This window comes from Cygnus olor, chromosome 3, assembly GCF_009769625.2.
Source record: "Cygnus olor isolate bCygOlo1 chromosome 3, bCygOlo1.pri.v2, whole genome shotgun sequence".
Classification (NCBI taxonomy): Eukaryota; Metazoa; Chordata; class Aves; order Anseriformes; family Anatidae; genus Cygnus; species Cygnus olor.
The window spans coordinates 111,247,902-111,274,030 of NC_049171.1; the positions used below are offsets into that span (position 1 = coordinate 111,247,902).

Genomic DNA, 26,129 nt, shown 5'->3' on the forward strand with positions numbered 1-26,129 from the left:
AATGTCATTTCTAAATTCAAACTTGGATGTGGTTCTTGCTGTTGATTTATTAAGCAATCTGTATTCATGCAGAAGTGAATTTTCTGAGAAAGCAATCAAGTTCTCACAAGAAACTTAACTTATGATTTAATTTTAACATTATCTTCAATTAAACCAGTATTTATTTTCCGTCTCTTAGGATTAGTGCAGCACAGCTATGTTAATGTCAGGCAAAAATGTGCTGATCGCTGACCTTGTGTTGGCCTGTGTTCAAAATGCAGGCGTTTGTTTATGTTCAGGATGCTGATCTTATTTGCAAATTATTTTGGGGCACTGGCAAGATTTGTCTTCACTATCTCAGAAATCATCAGGGCATTTTAGTATCCTAGAGAAGTGCTATATCGCATTCTTCATTGTTTTGTGAAATACAGAAAAAAAATAATTGTGATTTGACTCCAATCACTCATTCATGACAAGTGTAAAAACTTCCACCTAATGCAACAAATATCCTTCTTGAGTATGAAGGTACTGCCAGTATCCTAAGTAGTTATTTTTCCACTTCACTAATCTTTATAATTGGCTTGTCTTTTACTGCCATTAATTAAGTGATGTAGTAGCCCATTAATAATTATAAAAGAGTGACACACCTCAGCATTTTCACCTTTCAGTAACAGATGTCATGCTTCTGTTTTTTTCTTTCTTTTTTTTTGTTTTGTTGCTTTTTGTTTTGTTGTTTTGTTGCTGTGTTTTGTTTTAATAGAAACTAGGCAAAAAAAATACATTGTTTTAAATGTATATATTTATTTTGGTGTCTTATAGCACCCTTACCCTTCAGAAGAACAGAAAAAGCAGTTGGCACAAGACACAGGGCTCACTATACTTCAAGTGAACAATTGGTAAGTAATTTTCCTTAGTGTTTCTATACGGCTGCTGGCACCCTCCAGCTAACGCTTTGCATTTCTGAGGACACACCTTGCTTTGTCTGCTTCCCCCAGCAGTTTATCGATGCAAAAATGGTAGAGCCAGGCGAGTGGTTTCCGTGATGGGAGCTAGGAGGTTTGCTGCTGCAGAAAACCAGCAGTTTTTACTTGCCCATCGCTTTCTCAGTGTTTTCAGTGGGTTTGCATCTGGGTACCAGTCCTCCTTTCTGGATGAGGATGTGTCCTCTTCAATAGAGAGCCACATCCATTTGGAGAACTTTGTCATTGAGAAGTTGGGTGAAAAAATGGGCAATCGGCCCCGTTTCTGCAGACTGTATTGTTATTTTGTGCTGCTGTCATGCTTTTATTTAATGCTGTTGGTGGGGTTTTCTTTTTGTCTTGACATCATTATATCCATTTATTGGTTTGTTTAAAACACTCAGTTTTTGAAAGCTTGAACAAACGTTGAGGACAATTGGGCTCTTTCCTGCTGAAGTACTGTGTGGAGCAAGTGTATTTATTTATTCTGGCTGAGGGTTGCTGGAGCCCCTGATTTGCTGTAGTAGTGATTGTTTTAAGGAAATTGGGATCCGTGCTGTTTGTGCAGTGGATTTTGAGTTGCTAACTTTCGGAGATGTGGTGAAGGCCCCCAGTGAAAATTACTTGTGATTTAAGTGTGAAAACAACAGCAAACACATTAAAAAATGTCTGATTTATTACCTTTTGTTCCTGCATCGAAATGCAGGTTTATCCCACTGTCCCTGAGCTAGTGTCATATTTGAAGTGTATTGCAATCTAATACCTTGTAAAACTAAGTGTATCTAATTAATTGTCCTAATATTTTTAGATTAGTGTTTATGATGGGAAACCTTATCCTCTTTGAAGTAATACCCAGAAAATGGCCAAGGCGAACGGCGAGCCTGCTGGGGAAAAGGGAGGGAGGAATGCCAGTTTGCAGACAAAAGTATTTTTTTCCATTCAGTAAGTGTCAGAGATTAATATTACTGAAGGTCTGATTACATGGCCTAATCCATTTTGGTGAATAAATTTGGTCTTGATGTCCATTGCACCTACATTAACAAACCCTCCTGTGTTAGAGAGAGTGGGAGCCTATGGGAGAGATTTCTGATATATTAAACCCCATTACAGAAAATGTAATTTCTGTCAATATAATCCCATGTATTCTTCAATTTAGTACTTTAGAGATAACAAGCTACTTACAATATATTTGCCTTTGGAGGATTAATTTACAAAGTGCACTATCTGGGAGACGCAGGCGGGCTCACATAAGCATAGCTTGTAAGGGTTATCAATTTCTGTGACCCCACAGCAGCCCTGGGAGATCAATTTTTGAAGCCCTTTAAGACACCGAATAAAGGGAAATACCAGATACTTAGTATATGTGAAGTAGGCTTCCAAGATACCGTAAAATGGAGGAATAAAAGGCACTAAACATAAAATACATGTTACAAGTAAATGCAAACTGCAGTATTTTGGCTCAAGCCAGGAAAAAAATAGTGTTTGTTTCAGCTTTATATCCTCCAGGTTTTGTCCAGTTGATACCCTCATTTCTGTGGTTGAAAGACAGATGGTCTGGTCTGGTTGGTGTAGGGGCTGTCTGTGTTTGTCAGGCATCCTATTTAATGGTAGGGTGGAACAGGCGTGCGTTGCTTTGGAGTGCCCAGGAGCAGATTCCTTGGCGTGTCGAGCCCCCTCTCCTACAGGTGCCTGTCCTCTCACTTCCATACTCCTGGCATGAGCAAAGCCAGGCTGGAAGCACAGCTCCCCTGGGTGACATGGGGTGGCTGAAGCAGCTCAGGAGAGGACACGGATCAGCTTCCAGCCAGAACTGCATGTTGGGTGAGCGTCGAAGGCTGGAGGCTGTGGGTGAAGGTGGGAGCACCACAGGGAAAGGGATGGGCAGGGGTCTGGCCTGAGTGCAGGATCCAGCCTGGGCACGTGGGTCAGTTTGGGATGGTCCATCAAAGATTTTCAGAATGATGAGCATGGGATGCTTTGAACTAGAGCTGGTGGGATTTGTCCCGTGTGACTTTCCGGGGTGGTTTTTAGTACCCATCCCGCCTCGTATTTGAGTTTTACTCTGGCTTCATGTCAGATGTGTTTTTATAAGTTCCTTATGTGCAAGGAAAGGAAAAAAAAAAAAAGTAGGTCAAAATACATTATAACTGAAGTCTTGTGGATGTAGGGCAGGCTTCCTCTGCTTGAGCTCGTTTGGTAATTCTGCCGTGGCGTTACAATTGTATAAATTATTGAGAGAATTCCCCTTCCCTCCCCAGCCCCACAAGATTTAACACTGTAGAGCCGGTCAGGGCTTTTTCAATCACAGGTGGTGGATGGAGATGCTAGGGTGTAGTAATCCAGCTGTTTGTGGTGGGTGCAGAAGAGCAAGGGGGCTGTGGGGCTGTGGCTGAGTGTGCAGGTTGCACAAACACGCAGGAAGCAGCTGGCCATGGGGTGAGCAACAGCTACTTGGTCCTGGGTGCGCGGGCAACCCTCTCCCAGCCTTTCCCTGAAAAATACATTTCTGTGTAACGCGGCGTGCATGAGAACCATTTCTTTTTGCCCAAATTGTTCGCTGCGGGGAAGAGCTAACGTATCGTTTCTGGTTTAGTTTCGCCTTTCTTCTGCAGGCTCATAAGTCATTCAGCCACAACTTTCAAAAAATTTCGCCTTCCTCCTTAGATTCTTCCCAACTTGTTAACACACATGTACATTTTTGTATTAATGATGAGTCATTGTAAATCACTGTTGCAGAGATTAAATAAAATGCTGAAGGGCAGGCTGGGTGCAGATCAGTCATAAATTATTGGCAGCAACACAGCATGTGGGAATACATGAAATGTGCATGAAAAACATAAACTCATGTCTGGTAGCATGGTCGTTAGCCCAGACTGGGAATGCTGGATTTTCTGGATAGAATTATAAGTTTGCCACAGAGAAGTCAGTGAAGAGAGCATTTGTTTTCTGCAGATTGAAAGCATTTGAACAATTTTTTTGTCATATTTTGAATGCCTTTACAGTATGTGCTAGTTGCATACTTCAGTTCTCGGCCATAACGAAAAAATGGTGCTTTTCACATACGGCCTGCCCGGTGTTCGGGCTCCCCGGCTTGATGCACACAACTCCTATTGATGGCGGAGGAGTCACAGGAATGGGGTGATGATGTGAGACGTGCCATAAAACCTACCAGTGGTAGGGCGCATGTCTTTAAAAATACCACAGTTTTAACGTGACCCTTTTTCTTGCGTGTGTGTTGGATTATTTTTTAATAACCCATGTGGAGGATTTCCCCCCTCCTTATCCCTTTTTTTTTTAGTAACAATTCTGCCTGCAAATCAGCAGTGTTGCCTCTTAGGACCACCTTTGTGCCACAGTTGGGTATTTGCACCGTGGGAAGCGGGAAGCATTTACCGTGTTGCAAAAGCTCTTGCAGGTAGGGAGGTAGCCAAGTTCGATACCTTGTCAGTCTAAATGAACTGGTCAGGTCCTTACCTTGCTAGTCTTTTAACCCCACAGCACTTTGGGGTTCAGAGCACCACAACGTGAGCTGGAAGGGGCAACTTGGGTAGTCTTGACAGCGTTGCATATATGGACATGGAAGGGACCTGACGAAATGCAGGTTAATAAGGTGCTTTTCCCCTGTGATAAAAACCACCGCTCGGTGATTGAAATATCCAGGAGGTGTGATACAATCACTTATTACCTCAGCTGAGAGCCAGCCAGGCTATATTGAACAATCTATACGGTTTCCTTGTTTACTGCATCCCAGCTGAACCTCGTCCTGTTAAGAACTAATGGCAGATAATTACTCATGGTACTCTAAGGAGAGAAGTCAATTCTCATCAAGGGCTGTATTAGGTGTCAGGTGCTTGGTTTTGCATTATGAAAGCCTAGGAATACACAGGTAAAGGTCTGTGTATTTGTATAATAATGCCCCTATGTATCTCTCTATGTTTACATATCTATATGTGACTCTCTACACAGAATGCATGCAACTGCATTAAAATGACTTTATAAATATATATATATATATATGAAGTTTGCAAATTCTTAAAGCTCCAAAGTGAGGGAACGCCAGCCTTTTATTAGGTGTTTCCATTCTGCTTTTTCCAAAACGCCCTTGTGTTATCTAGGGCACAGACCAGACAATGATGGAGCAGCTAGTCAATATTTTATCTTACCCTCATTCGTCAGTGCTTCATTTGTTGAGCCGTATTCAAACCATGCTTGAAGATGGAATTAATAATTCCTGATGGGCTTTCCTGTAGCGCTTACCACTGTAATACCCAGGTTCTCCACTGACCTCCACTTACTTGTATATGCATACATGTGCATGATATATTTACAGTTCCCCTGCAAAGAGGGAGCATAGTATTGTGGTTTACAGGTGAGGAACTGAGCCTGCAAGAGGTTCAGGTCCAGCCCATCCACTGGTTTGGTGTCGGTTTGGGACTGAGCTGACTCAGAATGATGGCACGTTATCCACATTCAAAGGCCCAACAGTCTCCAAGTTCATGGAAGCTCCAAGTTTTTAGTGTCTTGGCATTTAACATTTCCAAGCTCCAGTGCTGGGCACAGAGGAGAGACACAAGGAGTTGGTAACTGCTGGTGAAAAGTTAGGTTTCAGTGATTTACTCAGCAGCTCCTAAGCAGTCCAAGGCAGCAGCTAAAAATCCCGTCCTCCAGTGCTGCATTCAGCTGCTCCAGCCAGGAGCTTTTATTTTCTTGCCATTCGCTGCCTTATTCACTCAACTTTGATGATGTTTATTTCCTGTAGAGATCAATTTTTCTACACGATAGTGATTTGTTCTTGTAACATAACTGTCATTGTGGTGACTGAGGCTTTGGGCTCTATAAAAAATCATACCATGAGCCGATGACCGTACTGCTTGCCTATAAAGTGGATTAAGGAATAGGATGCAAGTAGCTCTAGCAATACAGCTTCCTACCTCTTGACTTCTTGATTTTATGACCTTGGCTTCTTTAAATGTCATTTTTGTGTATAATTTCCTAGGCTTGCAAAAAAAAAAAAAAAAACAACAAACCAACCAAACACACTGGAAAAAATGATCAAATAATGCAAATTTCCCTAATCTCATTCTTGGAGACAGCTGAAGTTATTTTTGCTGAAACTTTATAAGGAAGAAATTAAATAAAAATAAAAATAAAAGATGAAAAATCCAACACAGACTGGGAGAGATGCAGAGGAAGGAGGAGCAGCTGCATGGCTCTCTGCCCCACCACCTTTTGGAAAGAAGTCCTATTTATCTCAGCATGCTTGGGGCTTGGCGCATCTAAATCACACCCCGGACACCCTAAATCCACAGGCTGCTGTTGCCCCGTGATTCCCACATGCACGTGGCCAAGCCCCACGGCAGCCCCTTGAGGGGGTGGCCAAACTCGGTTGGGGCTGGGCATTTAGTGCAGGCATCAGCTTTGCTTAATTCCCTTGCCGAGGGTGAAACTCACCCCGAGCAAAAGGCCAGCACATGACCAGCGCGCCACTTTAGTCCCACTTAAGCACTATTTTTAGGGTGTAAGAGGGGGAGGAGGCCTGAAGGAGGGAGCACAGCAAAAGCAGGTGCTGGTCCTATATGCAGGGGTGGATTTTCACCCCCCACTGCCTACCAAATCGCAGGATACAATAAACAGGCAAGTCATTCGCTCTGCTGCTTTGCAGAGCGTGCCACACACGGAGATCTTTAGTTAGAGGCGGGTAAAATATACGCTTGTTTTCAGATTTATCTATTACTGCTTTTGTCGCAGTAAACAGATTAAACGAGAAAAGGTCAAGATGCAATTTGAATCTGTGTAATAACATAACAAATACTTTTCTCAGTAATCAGATACAGTAAATGCAAGTACTTATTTACTTGTAAATGTTAAAACATTCACAAATTATCCTCTCAACTTCAGCAATGCAAAATTAATCAGACACTGTCAGATTTTGGAAACTATTCTACTTTTCTTCCTTCTGTAATTTGAGAATATGTTTACAGATGTCATTTAAACACTGCTTCTTTAATGGGAATGCATACAAAACCCAGAAGAATAGAAGTAAGAAATAATCTATTTTCCAGGTTTAAAGAACACATACAGTCTGTTATTCTGAAGAAAAATAAGACATTAGATGTTTGCAATGTGAAAATCACACCCTATACCTCCCCACCTCCCCAAAAAAACACACAAAACCCCAAGAAAAATGTTTAAAAAGTATCTTGCTGGGTGAATTGTTGTACCATTTGAGCAATTTGGAATATGTGCGGTAAATTAGCTGTTCTAAACATACCATGTGCTGGGCTTTTAAAGCAGATTTTTACATTTATGTTTTCACTAAGTCTTAGCTAATTGTTATGCCTTTCACCTTGAATGCCAATTGTAATAATAATATTACATCTGTAGTCTATTTCTCTGTTCTTAAATTACAGCAATCAGGAATACTTGCTAGGTAAAAGACTGTATAGTTACTCGTAAGAAAATATTGAAATCAGACGAAAAATGTTTAGCTTGCATATTGCCTTAGACAGCCCTGGAGAGCTGCCAGACAAGCAAGGTATTATTAGAAAAGCTGAGCAAATAGCTTCCAGGGGGAAGAGCTGTGGATTCAGAGCCATCAGGTACTGTCGTATCACCGGGTTTTAGGAGCACACTGAGTTTGTCGGTATGTTTTGGTTCAGTAAAGCCGTTTAAAAGTGCAATGCAGTGGTGTAAACATGCAGGGGGTTGTTTCGATGGACAGGCCTAAGGAGCAGGGACACAGTTTGGGCACAAAAGGCACGTGTTTTTCCCAAAGCGGCAGATGCTTGGAGGAGGAAGATAAAAAGAGTTTAGGGGGAAACGCTCCCCTTGTCATCCGGGACTTCAGCTCAAGCAGGGGAAGGGCGCTCAGCCCAGGTCCCTGGGCTTGTTGCTCAGTCCAGCCCTGCAGCCTGCGCTTGCCCCAGCTGGAGGGAGGCTTAAGCTACCCCAAAACCATGGTCACGCTGTCTCAGAGAGTCAGGGGACCACGCATCCCCTGAACATTGCTCTGATGGGCCCTGGGTCTGGGATGGGCAAAACCAGCGGACGAAACGCTATTTATTTCAACAGCAAACGTGTAGTGATTTTGCACGAGCTAACAAAGTAATTAGCAGCAGCCTGAGCATCCAGCGAATAAATAAATGGTGTTGGAAATGGTTGCAAGAGCATGGCAGCACAGAAGCTTCTCGTGAGAGAGAGGGAAAGGTCAGTTCCCATGGCAGGGTGCTGCATGTTGCCAGCACCGTTTACCTGCTGGCAGAGGAGCCGGAGGTGCTCGGCACTTTAGGAGTTAACGTGCAGCAAAATTCATATTTTCCCTTGGGCTTTCCATCCTCTGCCGCGGTGGTTTTGTACCTGACAAACTTTTTAGTCGATGCATTAATATTCTGTAACAAATGTGCTGTCAGGTGTCACGAAGATAAGATTAAAAGGCACTGTTCAAACATTCTCTGATTGCTCTTTTCTCCACTCCTGCCCTGGCTTTGCGGGGCAGGATCAGGGTAGGGGTCAGAAGTCTTTGTTAGCTGCTTCTTAAAAGGCTGAGATTCAGGTGTGCACAGCCTGAAAACAAGAGTTGAGCTTGGTAAAACATCCAGGGCGCTATTGTATTGTGGAAATGTTGCATTGCAATCCAGGGGAGGGCTCCGTGCTGCCTTCTGTAAATAGGTTTCAGGGCTTAGCATTTCTTTTGGGTTAGAGATGCTTCTGTCAGAAAAAGCAGCCTCGATATCCAAAATATATATATATAATAATATAATGTATATATATAATAATATATATATATATATATAGGGAGGAGAGGCAGAGAGAAGGGGAAAGTAATTGTCATTTCTTTGCAAGTCAGGTTTTGGTCTATTCTTGTCAAATCTATCTGAAGTGTGTTTACATACAGTTTGCCTTTCTGGTATTCTGTGCTTGCACAGACCTGATCTCCACCTATTTTGTGTCAACAGTTGCTGAGATTGGTGTGCAGCGATTAACCACGGCGAAGTGAAACGCCAGCACGCTGGGAAAGGTGCCCTCAGAGACTCTCTCTCTCACTTACATCATGAGCTAGCTTCAGGCTGCACCTGCATAAAACAAACCGCATTTTTGAGTGGTTAAAAAGTCAGCCTGAAATACTAAAAATGGGGCAAATGTTGCTTCCTTGTTGGATAAAACAATTTTCTCTTCTCAAAAATGAAACACAACCAGAGGCTCGGGGAGAGGAAGTGCTTTGGAGGGCGTGTGTTTTGCCCTGTCTGCCCTTAAATGATGCAGTGTAAATGATGTATGGCTGGCTATACCAGCATTAGAGCTAACGAGGCTTCTGTGTTTTATTTCACTTTTTCAAAGAAAAGAAAAGAAATGGCAGCAGATGCTGCAGAAAAAAAAAATTACTTCCGCAGTCCTCAACGAAATCTAGGTCATGTAACAGTTTCATGGGTTATTATTTGTTTTTCTGCCCAGGCACCGTAGTCCTTGTGGCTTTTTGGCTAATGATAAAGTGCAGTATCAATTGCTCCTTTTTTTATTCAGACTTATCCAAGAGATGTCCGACTCCTCCTAGGTTTATAAAGGTGGTTTATACTCCTTGTTTTATCCCGTCTGGGGGGCTGAGCTTTGTACGTCCCACGGTCTTATAAATTCCTTTTATCTTTGACATTCTTCTGACCTCCCCATGCGTGTTTTGTTTTCATTGCTTTCTGAGGATGTCTTTTCTCCTTCCCCGAATAAAATGCCATCATGAGGAGGATTATAAGTAAAATGAATTACTTCACTTAATGGGAAATTATGTTTAGGTAAAGTAGATTACAAAGTAGGTTATTAGTAGTGGTTGGACAACAACGTTTTGACGTAGGATGGCTTGGGGGGCAGTTCATCCTCAAGAGGCGTGTTGTTGTTTTTCAGGTTGGCCGTGATTCAGAGTTGTGTCTTTTGTGGTTTCAGCCCCCCCCCCAAAAATATAAAAAAATATTTCAAACCAGTTCCGCAGGTGCCCACATCACAGAGCATACACCATTGCTCTCGTGTTTGTTGTCTCAACCGCGGTGGGAAGGGCCCGACCACAGGAATCAGAGCTTCCCTCATCTGCCCCGAGCTGCTTTCTCAAGGTATAGGCCAGAGCGATGTCAAGGCCTATTCCACGTGCGAGCCACAGGTCCCACAGAGAGGTTCAGTGTGTCTTCTCCTCTTCAGGGAGCTTTTGGGTTGGTGACCCTTCGGTTGCTTCTCCGTGCCTCACAGGCTGGGAGGAGCTGGTGTGGGGATGCTGCTTGGGCCTGGAGGAGCAGGCATGGCTTCCAGCCCCAGGGCCATACCTGGGATACATTGGGGTGAACAGGGAGGCAGGCTATCTGGACGAGGCTCCCAGCTGATGGATGAGAACCTTAGGCCTTGAAGGAGGTCCCACTGTGTTTAGACCCCTTGTGTTGCAGGAGAAAGCCCAGAGATCATGCGGGCACCTCTCACAAACATGACGGTGGCTTAAATAAGGGATGCTGTTGAATCAACAGAGGAAAAGGAAATTGCTGAGGGAGAGGAGTGTTTGCAAAGCAATGGCAAGTCGTTTTCTGGCAGTTCAGGCCCATTCCCAGGGAAATCCCTGTTGCCGAGTAGGACCCTGACTGTTGATTTGCAGCGTTCTGCTGGAGGCAGGCCGCTGGCGTGCACCGCAAGTGTTGTGTGCACCAGAGTGGGCCCTGCATTACGGAGCCCAGCCATGTGGGCTCTCTTGAAGGTTAAGATGGAAAATTGAGGTTCAGACCACCCTCCAGACCCCTTTCAGAGCTGGGGAGCTCAAGGCTGGTGCTAAACACCGTGCTGGGAGGTTGGCATCGCAGTCTGGGCTGCTCCCAAAGCTTGCAGGGCCTGCATGCCCTCTGCCACGAGCTTGTGGGAGATCCTGGGGTTTGTGGCATGGCCTGCATGTTCACGTGCATACTTCTCTATCCCAGCAAAGACAGTGCACTGCATGGCACTGAGATTAACCACTCTCCCAGCCTGCAGTGGAAAAGAGACCACAAATTTTCCTATGCCCACGCAACATCAGCCCTTGCACGGAGTGAGCGTTTTTGGGGGAAGCAAGATTTTGGCCAACGGCGTGTTGCGTACCCAGTTGCAGAGCTGTGCTGGGTCAGCGCTGTCCCGGGTGTGAGTTAGAGCAGCCTTAGCAGTGCTCTGCTAGATGAATCCTTGCCATATTCCTTAAAGGCTAATTGTGGCACACGGAGATCAACAGAGTACAGCTGCACTGGGATTTGGGAGTAGGGAAGAGACAGGAGGTCAGCTCTACTGGCACTTTGCCATTTAAAGATTTCCCCTTACATCATCTGGCTGCTGAGGGCAAGTTTACATCTGCTTTGCACCACGAGGGAATTGCGGTGTCAAGGAATGAGCTTTGCTGCGGGCCCCCCTGGCGCAGCCGAGGCCGGCAGCGCTGCATCTGCTGGGGCTCCGTGGCACCGGCGGGGAGAAGCGCGGAAGCTGGACCTGGCTCGTCACCGGAGAGTTTCCATCTCGGCAGGGCTTTTTTTTGAAGGCAGAAAACGGCATTTATGGATGGGAGGAGGAGAAAGAGGAGAGCGGAGTGGAAAGGCCAGTGGCAGCCCAGGCTTTGGAGCGCTCGGCTATGATGTGGGAGGCCCTGGAGATGGGCAGAGCAGGGACGTGCAGCTCCGGGGAGCCCTACCCAGGGCACATTGGCTCTTCACCCATCCCTAGCGAGTCCCTCCCTTGTTTTGCATTCAGAACTAACTAAAGAAATACAAATAGGCTTTAGCTCCATCCTGCTGGGGAACAGGAACAATTTTGCAAGACAGGAAGAGTGTTTCCTGCCCAGCTTTCTTCTAGAAAGACCGATCCTGCAGCCGCCAGCCCTGTGTGGAGATGGGGTTAGGGGAACATTTGGGCCATGGGGAGAGCGGGGCCAGGAGCTCAAGATGTGCCGTGATGGAAAGCCATCAGCCATCACTCTTGCATGGGGAGCATGAGCCAACGCTGGGCTCACTGCCACCCTGAGGTGGTCACCAGAGCTGCATGGCACCCCACAGGGCTGGTAGCAGGGCGCCCTCACCGTGTGGCTCCCCAGAGCCCAACCTGCTTGTCTGGAGGCAGGATGTGTCCCACGGTGGTTTGAGAAGAAACCAGGGTGTGCGGCAGGAGGGGAAGGGGTTTAAAGGGTTTGGAGGAGATCGAGCACAGGATGCAGCCAAGGGCAGAGCTGGCACGTTGGGCTGGCTGAATGTAGGGCATAGCCAGCCCTTGTACAAGAAGCACATACCTGATCCCATCTCCCTGCTTTCTATTTTTGCACTTGATATGCTTAGTACATTAGCAGGGTTGGCTTGCAAGAGATTCAATAGCACTCTCCTGCTTTAAAACAACTTTTCTGAATGCACAACATGAATACATCGGTGGGGTCACATAGTAATGCTTGAAGTCAGAAGCTATTTTTAAAACTAAATTGCAGAACCACACGTGGTTTTCATTAGTGCTTTACATCAAATTTGTCAGCTAATTAGTGGTTTTTCATCACTCGTTTTGCATAGTATTTTATTTGTTCGCTCTTCAATATTGTCTTGCGACACCCCCAGCCCTATATGCAGTCGCTGGGGCTGGTGCTGCCAGCGGAGGAGGGAGGAAGAGGAGACCTTTCGGCAGACCTTCCTGCTCCTCCTGATGGATAGACCCACTGCCTTTGGAGTCAACTCCGCTATTATGTCTCTGGAGTGGGTGGTTAGCAGCCCATGTACTTTCTTCCCTCCCTACCTCCATTTAGTGTTGTAAATGATGTATTGCAGTCCTGAACTGTCTTCATTTCAGAGGAGGAGGAGGAGGAGGAGGAGAAACCAAGAAAAGTTGCCAAACATGACTTCATAAGGTCTGACTTTAAATTGAACAAAGTTTCTTGAGTGTCTTGGATTTTTTTTTTCTTTACAAATAAAGGGAGTACAGAGAGCATGGATTGCTAATGACTGGTAGTTATGGGTCATTAAGCTCGGTAACTGACTTCAGGATCAAAACTTTCTAATAACGGCAGTAAGCACTCTTAACATTTATTTCTCATTTTAGGAATGGGGAGATGTGATTACCATTCAGAAGTCTGCAGTTATTTTTTCTGTTCATAATTACAGAGGGGGCTTTTTATTTTTAAGGCTGTTTTTAAACATTTGAAAGTATTCTGTGAAATCACTTCTGTTTTTTTTTTTTTTTTTTTTTTCTCTTAACTGATTCCTTAAAAAAGCTCTGGAAAACAAATACCCAAGAAAAAAAATACGTTAAAATAAGGAATAATGCAGTTACTGAAGTATAATAATCCCAGTTTATAGCACACTTCCATTTAAATTGTTTTTATTAGAGATAAACCTGTTAAGCGTTGAGGAATTAAGTGCTGAATAGAGAAAGTTGTTTCATTGGGGTATAAATGAAGAATCCCAGTATGTAAAAAAGACCATGGCTGGTTTTACAAGTGAATTATTTGCGAGTTTGAAGGTCTTCGGTTATTTTGGCATCTCTTATAAAAATGATGATTTGCTTGATGTTAAGAGGGATGCTGTTTTTTTCCAGAGGGATGAGACATTTTAGTAACGGTGTTTGTAGGTATTATGGGCTTTCCTAAAGTCCTTAAACCTGGTTCGTTAGAAGGAGCTTGAAGACAAAATGAGGCAGAGGGATTTGGGGGGACTTGTTGGCACTGTTGTTGATCCACAGACTCCTGGCTTGCAGTCACACCCAGTGTGCTGGGACAGTGTTGACAAGGAGCAGCCTGTAACTCCAGGTATCAAAAGTCAGTCCTGGTGTGAAGCTGTCCTCATCCAGCAGGGCTGGGGGAGAGGAAAATGCAACAGAGCACCAAGTCTCAGCATCGGCTTTCAGACAGCTTGCGCTGGGAATTTTCATTCAAACGCTGCAAATTGGAAGTCCCCACAATCACTCTGTCAATTCCTGAGCAAAAGTGACTTTGGAAACTCATGACAGCGAAGGAAGGCCTTGTTTTATTCACTAAACAGAACTGAAATACAAGGGGAAGGGAGAAAGAACAGATCTATGCAGAAAATGTCACTGGGGCTGTAACCTGAGCCCAGCGAGCTGCGCCTTTCGGAGGGTTTTGTGACCCTCTGAAAATACCCGCTCTCTGGCTGCTATTATTGTAGGCAATTTCCAAATAAAATAGTCTTTTGTCATCACCGGCCATGCCGCCCCTCGCTGAGAAGAAACAAAACTTGTGCGTCGCGATGAGGGCGGCCAAGCTGAAGGTCAGAGTGCAGCGGCGGATCGCGGCATTGCGAGTCCGGGGCTGGCTCTCACCCGTGGGACCGGTGACGGAGACTGCCAGTGACCTCTGGGGACAGACCCAGGGCACGAGAGCTAAGAGAAAACATCCTAGGAAAGTGCAAATGGCACAAAAGAGGGTTTCCTGCATCTTCACTTGGGGGTTAGGCAGGTGGAAGAGCTCGTTCTTGCTCGCTTGTCGGGACACGGTGGAAGGCATGATCTCACGTTCCCAAAAGGGCAAGGAAAAGTTAACTTTAAAAATAATAATAAATACCATCGTCTTTAAACTTCTGTGTTTGCCCAACTGTTCAAACGTTTCCTCCATGTCAGATCCTCCCCCTTGCAAAAAGAGAAAAAAAAAACCAACACATAAAACAAGCCAAAGCATAAGAGCAAGCTGGGAGTATGTGGTTTTGCAGAGTTCTCTAGAAGATGGGTACAAGTTGTCATTCTGTTTGTGCCACTATTGATTCTGCTCTTTAGGGAGAAAATAAACAAAAACCAAAAAGCACTCCCACATCAGAGCAAACGTGTCAATGCATAGAGCGGTGGTATGGGGGAAGCACACCCTTCGTGCAGCCCTTTGAGCCTGTATGAATCTTTACTCACCCAAGTAAGATTGTGCTGGGGTTTTAATCATGACCTTAAGTTTTATGTTTAGTCATATTTTGAGAAGACTACATATGAGTAGCTCTTAATATGTGAATACCTTTTTTGGATCTTGATTCCTCTGAACTTTTAACAATCAGAGTGAATCAGGGTTTCTTTCACTTAAGATAGGTGAATGTGAACGTAGAGGAAAAGGGGCAGTGAGAGTTTTCCTCTTGGCTTTTCTGTTCCACTGGTTTTGCTGATGTTACATCAACACAGCACTTTGGAAATTCAAAGAGCAATCAAAACGACCCTTCTATCAAAGAAAGCAACAGAGAGTATGAAGAAATTACCCCCATGCCCGTGGATTTCTGCAGCCACAGCTAACTCACAGTTTTGCTTGCAAAGAGTTCTCGGATGTGATTTATAAATGTAACAGCACTGCGTTGTGTTCTGTCAAGGCAAGACACATTAATAGTTTTAATCTGATGGCTTCTTATGAATTCCAGGTTTGGGATGCAGGAAGAAACTTGAAAGTGAATACTTTTTCTTTTTTTTTAATGCATAGTAGTTTGGAGTCTACTATAATGCAAAGTAAAGCGTTCTGTTACAAAGGCAGGGAGGATGGGACAGAAGGTTAAAGGGCATCCTGGAAACAAACAGCTGGACCAGTTTATTTAAACAGATACAAGGATGGGGAGCTGACCTCGGTTTGACTTCTAGTGGGAGGAGCAAGAATGTCATTTTATTACTTTGCCCAGAAGGAAAATGTTCTTGCGTCTGAATTCACCCTGAAGACATCCAAACACAGGGCTGGTTTGCAGATGAGCTACTTATATAAAATACTTATAGGAATGCGTAGGAAGAAGCTAACTATTAAGTACCTGTGCGTAAAATGTTCTTAAAGCAGACGTCCCAAGTGATAATATGGGGCAAACAGGTGAAAAGAGGTTTTACTGCAGCCACATCTTCGGATGATTATTGGCAAATTCCAGCTGCATGGTTTATTGGAAGGAGAACCTCATTCTTCCCGAAAGCACTTGGAGGGGAAGGTTGTGATGTTTGTGTGGCTGCTCAGGGCTTCTTTTTGGTTTTGGGGAAAGCTTTTGACAAATGAAGGTTTCAGTGAGCAGCCCCAAACCCACCCCAGTAAGAGGGCTGGGGAATGGGGCATTTGGGGGAAGGAGTGAGCACAGCGAGTGCCTGCCAGGCATGCAAAAAGAAATGGCTGGGGCACCAGGGTTTTGTGTTGTTGTTTTACTTGGGAGAGTTGCTGTGAAAATTGCTTTCTGCAAATGCAGATTACAGATATTAAACAATTTTCTAATTGGTCATGGAGCTAAGGCAGCTAATGGGGGAAAAAAGCAGATTTTTTTAATTGCTTATTTCACATGGTGTTTGTGCTACACCTGTGCTTATAATGAGAAAGGAGAATTAGTCTAACCTTCTGCTCACATGATTCTAATTTTCATGGTTTGTACAAGATAATGATAAACTGATTTGCAACACCGTTTGCTGAGTTGAAGTTTTTTTTTTTTTTTTTGTTACTGGGAGTGTGTACAAAAATTGATACAATACTGTTGCTGACAAAACATGACCTATTTCAGGTGTAAGGTTTCCAGCACAGCGCCTGGAATTTGTGCCTTTGTGTTGTGGAACATTTTGAGCCCGTTTGGTCGAGACAGCCTTGATTAGGGCCCAACATCTTGATTAATTTTTGCAGGAGCTTTTGCATAATGTGAAGCAGCCAGGAAGGGGAGATAGGAGGAACCCCAAATAGCCCCTGCTGGTCTTTGATGACGGCAAAACAAACAGCCCCGTGCGGTGTTTTGTGATGGTTATCCTGGCTGGTGTCAGGGAAGGGGTGGGCACCACGGTTCCTTTGGGAGTGTCCTGGTGGCTTTATCTCTGCTGTAGGAGAGCTCTTGCTAAGCCACGGCAAGGAAAGGCAACAAAACCAAGCTCCAAGTATCCCTTTGTGTACTTTAGCACTACGTTTTGCAAAGCGTAGCGGGGTTTTACCCGTGCTCATGCTTCTTCCTTTCCTAGTAAATATTGAGGAATACATGTTTTTGTTATTATTTCTCTCTTTCAAAGAATGTAAAGTCTGGTTATGAGGCTTTGCCATAGCGTAATTAAATCTCGATGGAGATTTTTTCCAAATGGTTTTTAACTAAGCTTGCTGATTAGCAAAACCACAAGAGAAGTTCTTCTAGCACTGCTGGGACAGGTTTCCAGCCATGCTTTTGAGACTCCTGATTTCTGTGCCACCAGGACTACACGCCGAGGAGACTGGGGGCACTTGTGATCTCCCCCCTCATTCTGTTTTGCTCCAAATTTTTTGAATATTCCTTCCCGAAATAGGCATTACAAGACCGAGGCAAAGAGCTAAAAACCACGAGGAGTACGGTTGCAGAGGACTGCTTTTAAAACCGACCGTACCTTTTTTATTTCCAAAGATCTGCTTTTGATTGTTCGTGGGGAATTTTCAGTAGTCCAGTAATTACAGTTTAACAAGATGTTTGCTGTAAATGGTCAGGCCTAGCTGGAGAAAACAGGATTATAAATTCAATTACTGTAAAGCTATGACCTCGCCTTGACCCCTCAGACTTTGCATAAAGGGGGGGGGGGGGGGGGGGGGTAAAAACCCACCAAGAAATGGCTACAAGGAATGCAGGGCTCTGAAGTCCCCAGCAGTGTGACTTAGTGGTGATAAAACTCCAGACGTTCCCTCATTTGATGGTGTTCTGCCATCACAGTTCATTATCTTAATAGTGGGCATTAAAAGAGAATTAGGTTTGCAAGAGGTAGGGGAAGGTTTTGATAAAAAAAAAGTGGAAAAAGAAGTCAGAGGACATAAGACAGAAATGTCACTAATTAGGGGGAGGTAGCAGATGCCCTTACGTGCATCCCTCCGTCGCCACCCGGTTTTTGTGCTCCTCTCTGAATCACGAAGAGTGTTGCTGGTATTGTTTCCTGAAAACTCCGCTAATTCCCCCATGAAAAGATAAAATGGAAGTGTCCGACTGTGGTAAAAGCAGGCAAACATAAATCAGCTCAGAAACTCCAAGCCTGTACTCTCGGAGGTCACCAGGGGTTGCGGGGTTGGCTGTGTCTGAAGCTGCGCGCAGCCCAGTTGCGAGTCCCGTGTTGGGGTGCAGGTTTGGGGAAGGCTGGAAGTCACCCCCTCCGTAACCGTTTGCTTCCCTCTTTTTGTTGCAGGTTTATTAATGCTAGAAGAAGAATAGTCCAGCCCATGATAGACCAGTCCAATCGAGCAGGCAAGTCCCCAGTAGTAACCGTATTCGAGTCACGCAGGCAAAAACCATCCTCGAGCCATTCACCGGGAGGTCCATTACCTGGTAAATAAATGAGAAATGAATGCTGGGAGTGATTGACAATTAAACTAAAACCAGCTTTGTCTCATTGCAAAGCTAATAGTTTTAACACGATTAAAATATTTTGGGAAAAATAAAATATAATTCAAAGAAGAAACTCCAATTGTCTGCTCCATGACCAGACTTTCTGAGCACATTCGGAATTAATGTTGTTCTTATTTTTTTGCATTTGTTTTGAGTTTTCCTCCCCAGCTCTTGCTGCTCCTGTGACCACTCCCTGGTGCATGGCTTGGTGTGGAATTGCTGTAAACTTTATTACCTGTCAAAAGGGCAAAGGGGTCAGAATCGCTTGTGGGACTCAGTAAAGTTCAAAGACATTCAATGAGGTAGAGCTTTATGTGCTTTAATAACCCAAGGCAGCTCACTTCTGAAGGCAGCTTTTAATGTACAGTTAAAACCTACAATTCAGGTAGCGGGACTCGGGTACGGTCCTTTTGTCTCTTGTCTCTTCCTTTCAGTATCTCCCTTTGGGGATCCCAGAGTGGTTGGGTTTTCCTTTGGGGGGATTTATTTTTTAACCCAAAGTTTTGACGTGCCAGTCCTGCCTGGGATCTCGGCTCACAGCTCAGTGTGGGTATTTGCTATTACCCAGGGTCCGTTTGGTTTTCTCAGCCTCCCTGCCCAGCTATCTGCATCCGTCGCTGTCAAAGACGCCTTTGGGCGATGCGCTCTCTCCGAGCACATTTGATTATTTTGCCATTAGAGGTAAATCTCTGGCACGGACGTGTTCAGGTCCTGCTCTTGTAAAAGCGCATGGGTGTAATTTAACACACTGGGATTTCAGTGTGACTATTCTGGCCATAAAATCCAGCTCCTATGCAGGTCTTGGCATTGACGTCAGCAGTGGCAGCAGCTGGAGCAGGGGCTCATTGCGTCCCAATATTTCTGATGGCCAACTTCATTTATTTCCAAACTCACAGGAGGAAATTAAGCCCGAACTGTGCGAGCTTGTTAGTGCAGCCGCCTGATTCGAACTGTAGATGTTTTTTTCCTCTGTTGTGAGTCCCCACTGGTGGTCATCCTTGGAGTTCTTAGGCATGGGGCAAGGACCACGCGCGGCCGCGAGGTGACATGAACTCTTTCGAGCGTTGTTAAAAAAAAAACCCTTTGCGCTTTTCCAGTAAGTCAAGGCACACCCTACAACCCCGACGGGCAGCCGATGGGAGGCTTCGTGATGGACGGCCAGCAGCACATGGGCATCCGAGCGCCAGGTAAGCCCCGGGGTAGTGTTGGGCATGGATGGGCGACCGCCGCCGCCCTCATCTCAGCTGCTGCCTCGCCTCGCCTCGCCTCACCTGTCTTCTGCTCGCCTTCAGCACCGTCGAGGGAGAGTGGGGTGCTTCTCCCTTGCAATTGCTCCTCGCCCCTGCGGAAGGCTGCGGTGTGGAAAGGGGGCTTTCGGCACTATCTGTTGACTTTGCTCATTCTCTGGCATCTTCTCGGATTTTTATCTCCCTCTAGGACCTATGAGTGGAATGGGCATGAATATGGGCATGGAGGGGCAGTGGCACTACATGTAACCTTCACCTAGGTACCCAATGGCAAAGCCGGGGGGAAGTAAGTACAAATGGGGTCTTTGTTCTCACTTTGTTCCAGGGATATTTTTTTTTCTCCGTGCATTTCCCAACGTTCTCCCTGCCCATAGCTTCATGCTTGTTCATTCCTCTCCGTCCCACGCCTGGGCTCCTTCGGTTCCTTTTCCCTTCCCTCTGGCTCGAGCCAAGCTTGCCGGGCCGCGCAGCCCCTGTGTGTGCTGTCCGCGGGTGCTGCGGCGCGATGCTATTATACAGCACTGACCACATGACGAAACGAGCAGCAGCCGGGAGGTGGGGGAGCCCGTCGCCAAGGCAACAGACTGATTTGCAAAATGTAAGCAGTCTGCAGCAGTGCAGGGAGAGGAAAGAGCATGTCCCCAAAGTGTCATAAATCTGTCTAACCGCAGTTGATGCATGAGTTACATTTCTACGCTAACCTGCGAGACACCAAAAAGCCAAACAGAGACTTCTTTTAGGTAAAATAAACAGCAGCTTCACTTAGGGCGAGTTACGTTTTGGAAGGCGATCAACGAAAGTTTGATTTTTTTTCAAGTTTATTTCTCTTTGTCTGTCCATCATAATGGGATTACGTGTGGCAAAGGAAAAAGAGAGAATACAAAATAGAGGTGTGCACAGCAGGCTATGGAGCTTAGCCCAGGCTAATTGACTATATCCAAATTAAGTATGCCATCACTTGCAGTGTGACAAATGGATTTGACTTATTCAGTATACAAAAATAGAGATCATTAATGCAATCTTCAGTGGCAGGCCTCGTGAAGAAAGCCTAGAAAAACTGTCCCAGATTTTTTTTTTTTGCTCTTGTCTTTTTATAGGGGAAAAGACATTATACAATTTTTTTTTTTTTTAAAGTAAAGCAGTTTGAAACACCGAGGCACCGATACCATGTTTAAATGATGCCCGATTCTGTTTCTATTGCTTTGTTTCTGGAGTTAAAAGCAGTTATTTGGGCATCTTTGTCGTGCCTCTGCTTATATTAAGGGAGCGTTTGAAGTTACCAAGGCCAAGTGTGTTTTGGAGTTGTCTTCTCTGGGCACAAGTCAAAAATAAGTTTCAACAATTAGCTGTGAAAACATTCCACCGAGCTTGGGAATGCAACAGCCTTATTACCTCATCATGGAAATTTCTAGCTTAGTTAATTTAAATATTGTTTCTTAGTTTCTGGGTCAATTAAATTTAAATGATGTATTTTATGCTTCGTGACCAATTAAATTAATAGGTTATTACAAAAAATATTATCATCTTTTTTGATTAAAGAGCTGTGAGTACAGTATATTTTATAAGCAATTTTCATTAGTTCAAAAATGTTCCTTTAGGCTAGATTAAGCAGCTATTCATTGCTAGAGCCTTGAGACCTGATTCCAAGGTGTTCAGAGCATTCACGGCGCACTATTACTTAGAACTAAAGCCAATTGAACCTACTTAGCAATAGCGTATGCCTTTCACCCTTGATGATTATGGAGCTTATAGCTCTCCGAAACAATACACCTGTCAGTTCTCATCAGCTATAGCAATCCAAGCAGAAGGCAGAGGCCCACGGAAAGCAGGAGGTTTTATTGTTTTAGGTCCAATTTTTCTTATTGTTCTCCCAACCACTGAAAGGTTGACTGAGTTGCACGTCTGATTTTTTCAGACAGAAGTGATCGCAGGGAAAGAATTAATTGATAACTGCCATTGATTTTTTTTCCACGTGTTTAAAAATACAGGTTTGATTTAACAATCGTCCGTAGTAATCCTATCAATTTCAGCTTCATATGAGGCCTTTGTTCAGAAACGTATGCGCTTGCTGTATGGCCCATCTCTCAGTGGTGTGAACTCTTGGGACAGATTCAAAGTAGCGGGGCTCGAGCGCCAAGTAGATAGCTGCTGCTAAGGGCTCCCCCTTGCCAGGCCAGGGCTGCTGCCACTTGGTGCCATCAGCAGGCCGGCTCTGCCCCCAACATGATTTCGGATGGGAAGCATCTCTGTGGCACGTGGAGCACAAAGCGCCCACCGCCCCACGCGGAAGCCGTCCCCCGCCACTCACACCTGCCTCTTTCTCTCCGCAGGGCTGCAAAGTATGCCAGGGGATTATGTGTCTCGGGGTAGTCCAATGGGTATGAACATGGGACAGCCAAGCTATACCCCACCCCAGATGGCCCCCCATCCTGCTCAGCTGCGTCATGGCCCCCCCATGCATACCTACATTCCTGGACACCCTCACCACCCAGCGATGATGATGCATGGAGGACCACCCCACCCTGGAATGCCCATGTCAGCATCAAGCCCCACAATGCTTCATACCGGCGAGCCGGCAGTGAGTGGACAAGTGATGGACATTCATGCTCAGTAGCTTAAGGGAATCCGTGTTGTCTGCAGCGGCGGTAGATTTCAAACATTGTCTTTCTGCAATGACTATGGAGTTCCGTTCTTGGTGTCGACTTTGGACCAAGGGACGTTCCTATTCTTCACAGGGACCCTGACAAGCAGGAAAACACCAACTGAAGTCAACTTCTGGGGACATGCTGAATACCTATATAAGACATTAAGAGAACAAAGAGTGAAATATTGTAAAATGCTATTATACTGTTATCCATATTACGTTGTTTCTTATAGATTTTTTAAAAAAAATGTGAAATTTTTCCACACTATGTGTGTTGTTTCCATAGCTCTTCACTTCCTCCAGAAGCCTCCTTACATTGAAAAGAAGCCTTACACTTATCCTGCAAATGACAGAAAGGGCTTATTTGCAGGATTTTTAGAGCATTAAAATAACTATGTCAGGCAGAAGAATCTTTCTTCTATCCTAGGATTTCAGCCATGCACACTCTCTCTCTCCTCTCCTCCTCCTCCTCTCTCTCTCCCCCTTTCTCTCCCTTTCTCTCTGTCTCTCTCTCCCTTTCTCTCAGTCTCTCTCTCTTTCTAGCCTGGGGCGTGAATTTGCATGTCTAATTCATTTACTCACCATATTTGAATTGGCCTGAACAGATGTAAATCGGGAAGGATGGGAAAAAACTGCAGTCATCAACAATGATTAATCAGCTGTTGCAGGCAGTGTCTTAAGGAGACTGGTAGGAGGAAGCATGGAAACGGAAAGGCAGTGTATTTGAAGCCTAATTGTCACATCAGAGCATCATTGTCCCCATGCAGCAACCACCACCTTGTACATCACTTCCTGTTTTATGCAGCTCGAAACATGGACTGAAGATTTATTTTTAATATGTTGACTTTCTTTCTGGGCAAAACATCAGTCGTGTGCATTTTTCCATAGTCCCATCATGGAGCATTTATGTATACATTGTAAATAAATTTTGTGCAAAAAGGACTGGAAAAATGATCTGTATTATTGCAATTTTTTGTAAAAGTAGCAGTTTGGTATGAGTTGGCATGCATACAGATTTACTAAGTGGGATAAGCTAATTATACTTTTGTTGTGGTTAAACAAATGCTTGTTGATAGCCTTTTTCTATCAAGAATCCAAGGAGCTAATTATTATTAATAATAATCATTGCACACTGAGTCTTAGAGTTTCTGATTGAAACAGTTTGGATTGTATAATAACTCAAAGCCCAGTTGTAGTAGTTTGAGTGCAGTAATGAAATCTGAATCTAAAATAAAAACAAATTATTTTTTGTCATGGTGACTCCACTGCTTGCAAAATTTGTTTCCTGCCCCACTTCAGTATTCGTAGTGATTCCCTCCCAAATTGTGAGCCAAGCAGCTACAAAACTCATCTAGCTCCAGAGATGTACCTATAATTTGCTATTTAAATATCGGCTTTATATTTAACTAATGTAAAAGTAATGCTACGCTGCATAAGGAAACTCTCTCTGAACTTGCACTGTAAATTGTCAGGATGGTAACTGTTGCCTGTTAATAAACGTAATGCCATAGGGCATTAGCTCTCCGCAGCATATTGGCCACATATTTGTAAATAATATTACCCCCCTCCAAATAATAATAACAATAATAATAACAATAATAATAACAATAATAACAATAATAATTTGCAGTTCTAACACGCAGTTTTAAATACTCCAGCCATCATTCCATCTCTTGCTGGATCTGAGCGTACTGAGGAAGGAGGAAAATAAAACTTTGGAAACGTTGGCCGGGCAGTGCCTGTTTGTGAGCGAGTGCAGTGCTGTCACCAGGGGCTGGGGGCTCCTCCAGGCGGGGGGCTGCTGGCTCCCGCTTCCATGCAGCCCGCAGCCAGCAGGATGGTGGGGCTGCCGGAGCCCGGCTTTCCTTCAAAATAGGGTCACAGCTCCTAAAAATGAAATTTAAAAAAGTAAATTCAATTAAAATTGAATTCCTGCAGGTAGGAACAAAATACATTAATATTGTAATAAAGGTAAAATCGTGCACCCAGGTGGGGCCGGGGGCAGCCCAGGGGCTGTGCCCGACCCAGGGGGGTTACCAGCAGGCCGGGGAGGGCAGGCAGGGCAGAGCTCTCTGAAGCAGGGAAGCCCCCAAACTGGGGTCCTTTCCCCCCTTCAGCTCGCATCTCCTCCCCCTCTTTAAAAAAAAAAAAAAACAAAAAACCTCTCAGTTTCCTCCCCCCCCTTTTTTTTAAAGGGCCGATAGGAGGCTGCACATCTCAGCTCCCGCTTTGGGAGCCGAGCGTAATGACATTTTTCTGCCAAAACGTGGATGAACGGGGCTTGCTTTTTGCTTGTTTTTTTCTTCCTTTTTTTTTTTTTAATGTTTCTAGAAAGACAAAAACAAACCGCCCTCTTGCATGCGAGGGCACACGCGTCCCTTCCTCCCCGCAGAAGTGGGGCACAGACCTTCCTCCCTGGGACTTTTATTGGGGGGGGGGGGGGCACATTTCAAATTAAAACCACTATTATATCCCAAGACATTTAATCAGCTGTAATTATAACACATTCAAAATGAAGAATATGCCTTGACAGTATTTTTATTGTTATTGTTCATCGCATGATGTTAGACAGCTTCAGAGGCACAGGAAAGAGAAGTAAACGGGTTACAAATAGGGAATTATCCCTCGTTTAGCATTAAAATTCATTTAGATAAAATTGCCACAAACATTTAAATGGGGAGATTAGTTCCCCCTCACGCCTTATTGCACTCTCTCAATGGCTCCGTTAAGAACATTTTACACGTTGGAAATTCCGCCTTTTCGGGCCGCTCGCTGTTTCCTAGCTACCCTCCTTTCACAGCGCCGGGGGAGGCCGCCGGGGGGGGCGGGGGGGGGCCCGGCTGCGGCCCGGAGCTCGGCTGGGTCCCCGGGGGGGGAGGTTTTGGGGGGGGGGGTTTGGGGGGCGGTGGGGATGCGCGCCCCGAGGGACTGCGCGCAGCGCTGCGCGGGGACCTGGGGGCGGCGGGGATGGCCGGGGCGGGGGGGGGGGGGAGGAGGAGGAGAAGGCGGAGGAGGAGGAGGAGGAGAAGGAGGAGATGGAGGAGGAGGAAGGAGGAGGAGGAGGAGGAGGAGGAAAGCCGGTTTCGACTGCCATCTCTTGGGGGCTCGGGAGAGTGCCGCGGGGGGGGCTCCGCGGCCGCCCGCGCAGCGCCGGCGCAAAGTTTGAGCATCCCCCGGCGAGCCTTTATTCCCCCCCCCCTCCCCCCCGCTTTGATTTTTGAGTTTTAATTTTCTCGCCCGTTTTTCTGCAGTGGCCACCCCTCTCCCCAGGGGCTGCCGGAGAAGGGCTTCTCTGGGCTAAGAAACCTCACTTTTCGCCCCCCTCCTGCCTGCCTGCTTCCAATTCCGGGCTCTGTTGCGCTCCGCTCGGCGCAGCGTGCAGAAACTGCGGGGTGGCCCCAAAAATACAGCCCCTCCCCGCCCCCGGCTGCTGCCCCCAGCCCGGAGCGGGGCCGGGGCCGCCTGGGGGCGGCTGCGGGGCCGGAGCCCGGCCGCTTTGTGCGCGGAGCTTCCCTGGAAATAGCGGAGCGCCTGGGCGGCAGCTGCTGCCGGAGCCCCGAGAAACTCTTTGGGAAGAGCAGGGGGAAAGAGTGAAAGGAGAAAGAAAGACTGTTCTTTTTTTTTTTTTTCTTCCTTTTTTTTTCTTTTTTTTTTTTTTCCCTTTGGTGCCATTTTGGATGTCATCTGTTACCTTGGTGACTGTGCTCAGCCCCCAAAGCCCCTGGATTGTTAGGAAAAAAAAAAAAAAAAAAAGCCTGCTATTTCTGCACCGTCATTTATCACTGTCACCGCATAATGATTCCCCTCGCAGCTCCTTATTGATGTTTGTAATTGCATTATCTCATAAAGGGAGGGGGTGGCGGGCCGGGATGATCAATGGAGCCGCGCCGTGCATGCCGGGGTCAGGGGCTGCGGGGGGCTGCGGGCCCCCCCCGGTCCCCCCCGGGCGGGCACCGAAGTCCCGGGACCGCAGCCGGTGTGCGGGGCCCGGCACCCCACCCGGCGGGGCCAGCCCCGGGGGCACCGCGGC

General features: G+C 45.6%; 1 protein-coding gene across 6 annotated transcripts in view; it reads left to right on the plus strand.

Annotated features, from left to right (window-relative positions):
* The window catches only part of MEIS1 (Meis homeobox 1), a 105,961-nt gene extending 82,608 nt beyond the window's left edge, over window positions 1–23,353 (plus strand). For 4 of the 6 annotated variants that reach the window (XM_040553154.1, XM_040553153.1, XM_040553152.1 and 1 more), the window contains exons 9-12: window positions 799–875; window positions 18,009–18,067; window positions 19,306–19,395; window positions 21,786–23,353. In XM_040553154.1, the coding sequence (XP_040409088.1) occupies window positions 799–875; window positions 18,009–18,067; window positions 19,306–19,395; window positions 21,786–22,069 (510 nt within the window). In that variant the 3' untranslated portion in view covers window positions 22,070–23,353. Of the gene's footprint in view, window positions 1–798; window positions 876–18,008; window positions 18,068–19,305; window positions 19,396–19,645; window positions 19,742–21,785 lie in introns of all 6 variants that reach the window. The other 2 variants (XM_040553158.1, XM_040553156.1) reach the window with 1 other exon arrangement.
* Window positions 23,354–26,129: the final 2,776 nt, after the last annotated feature.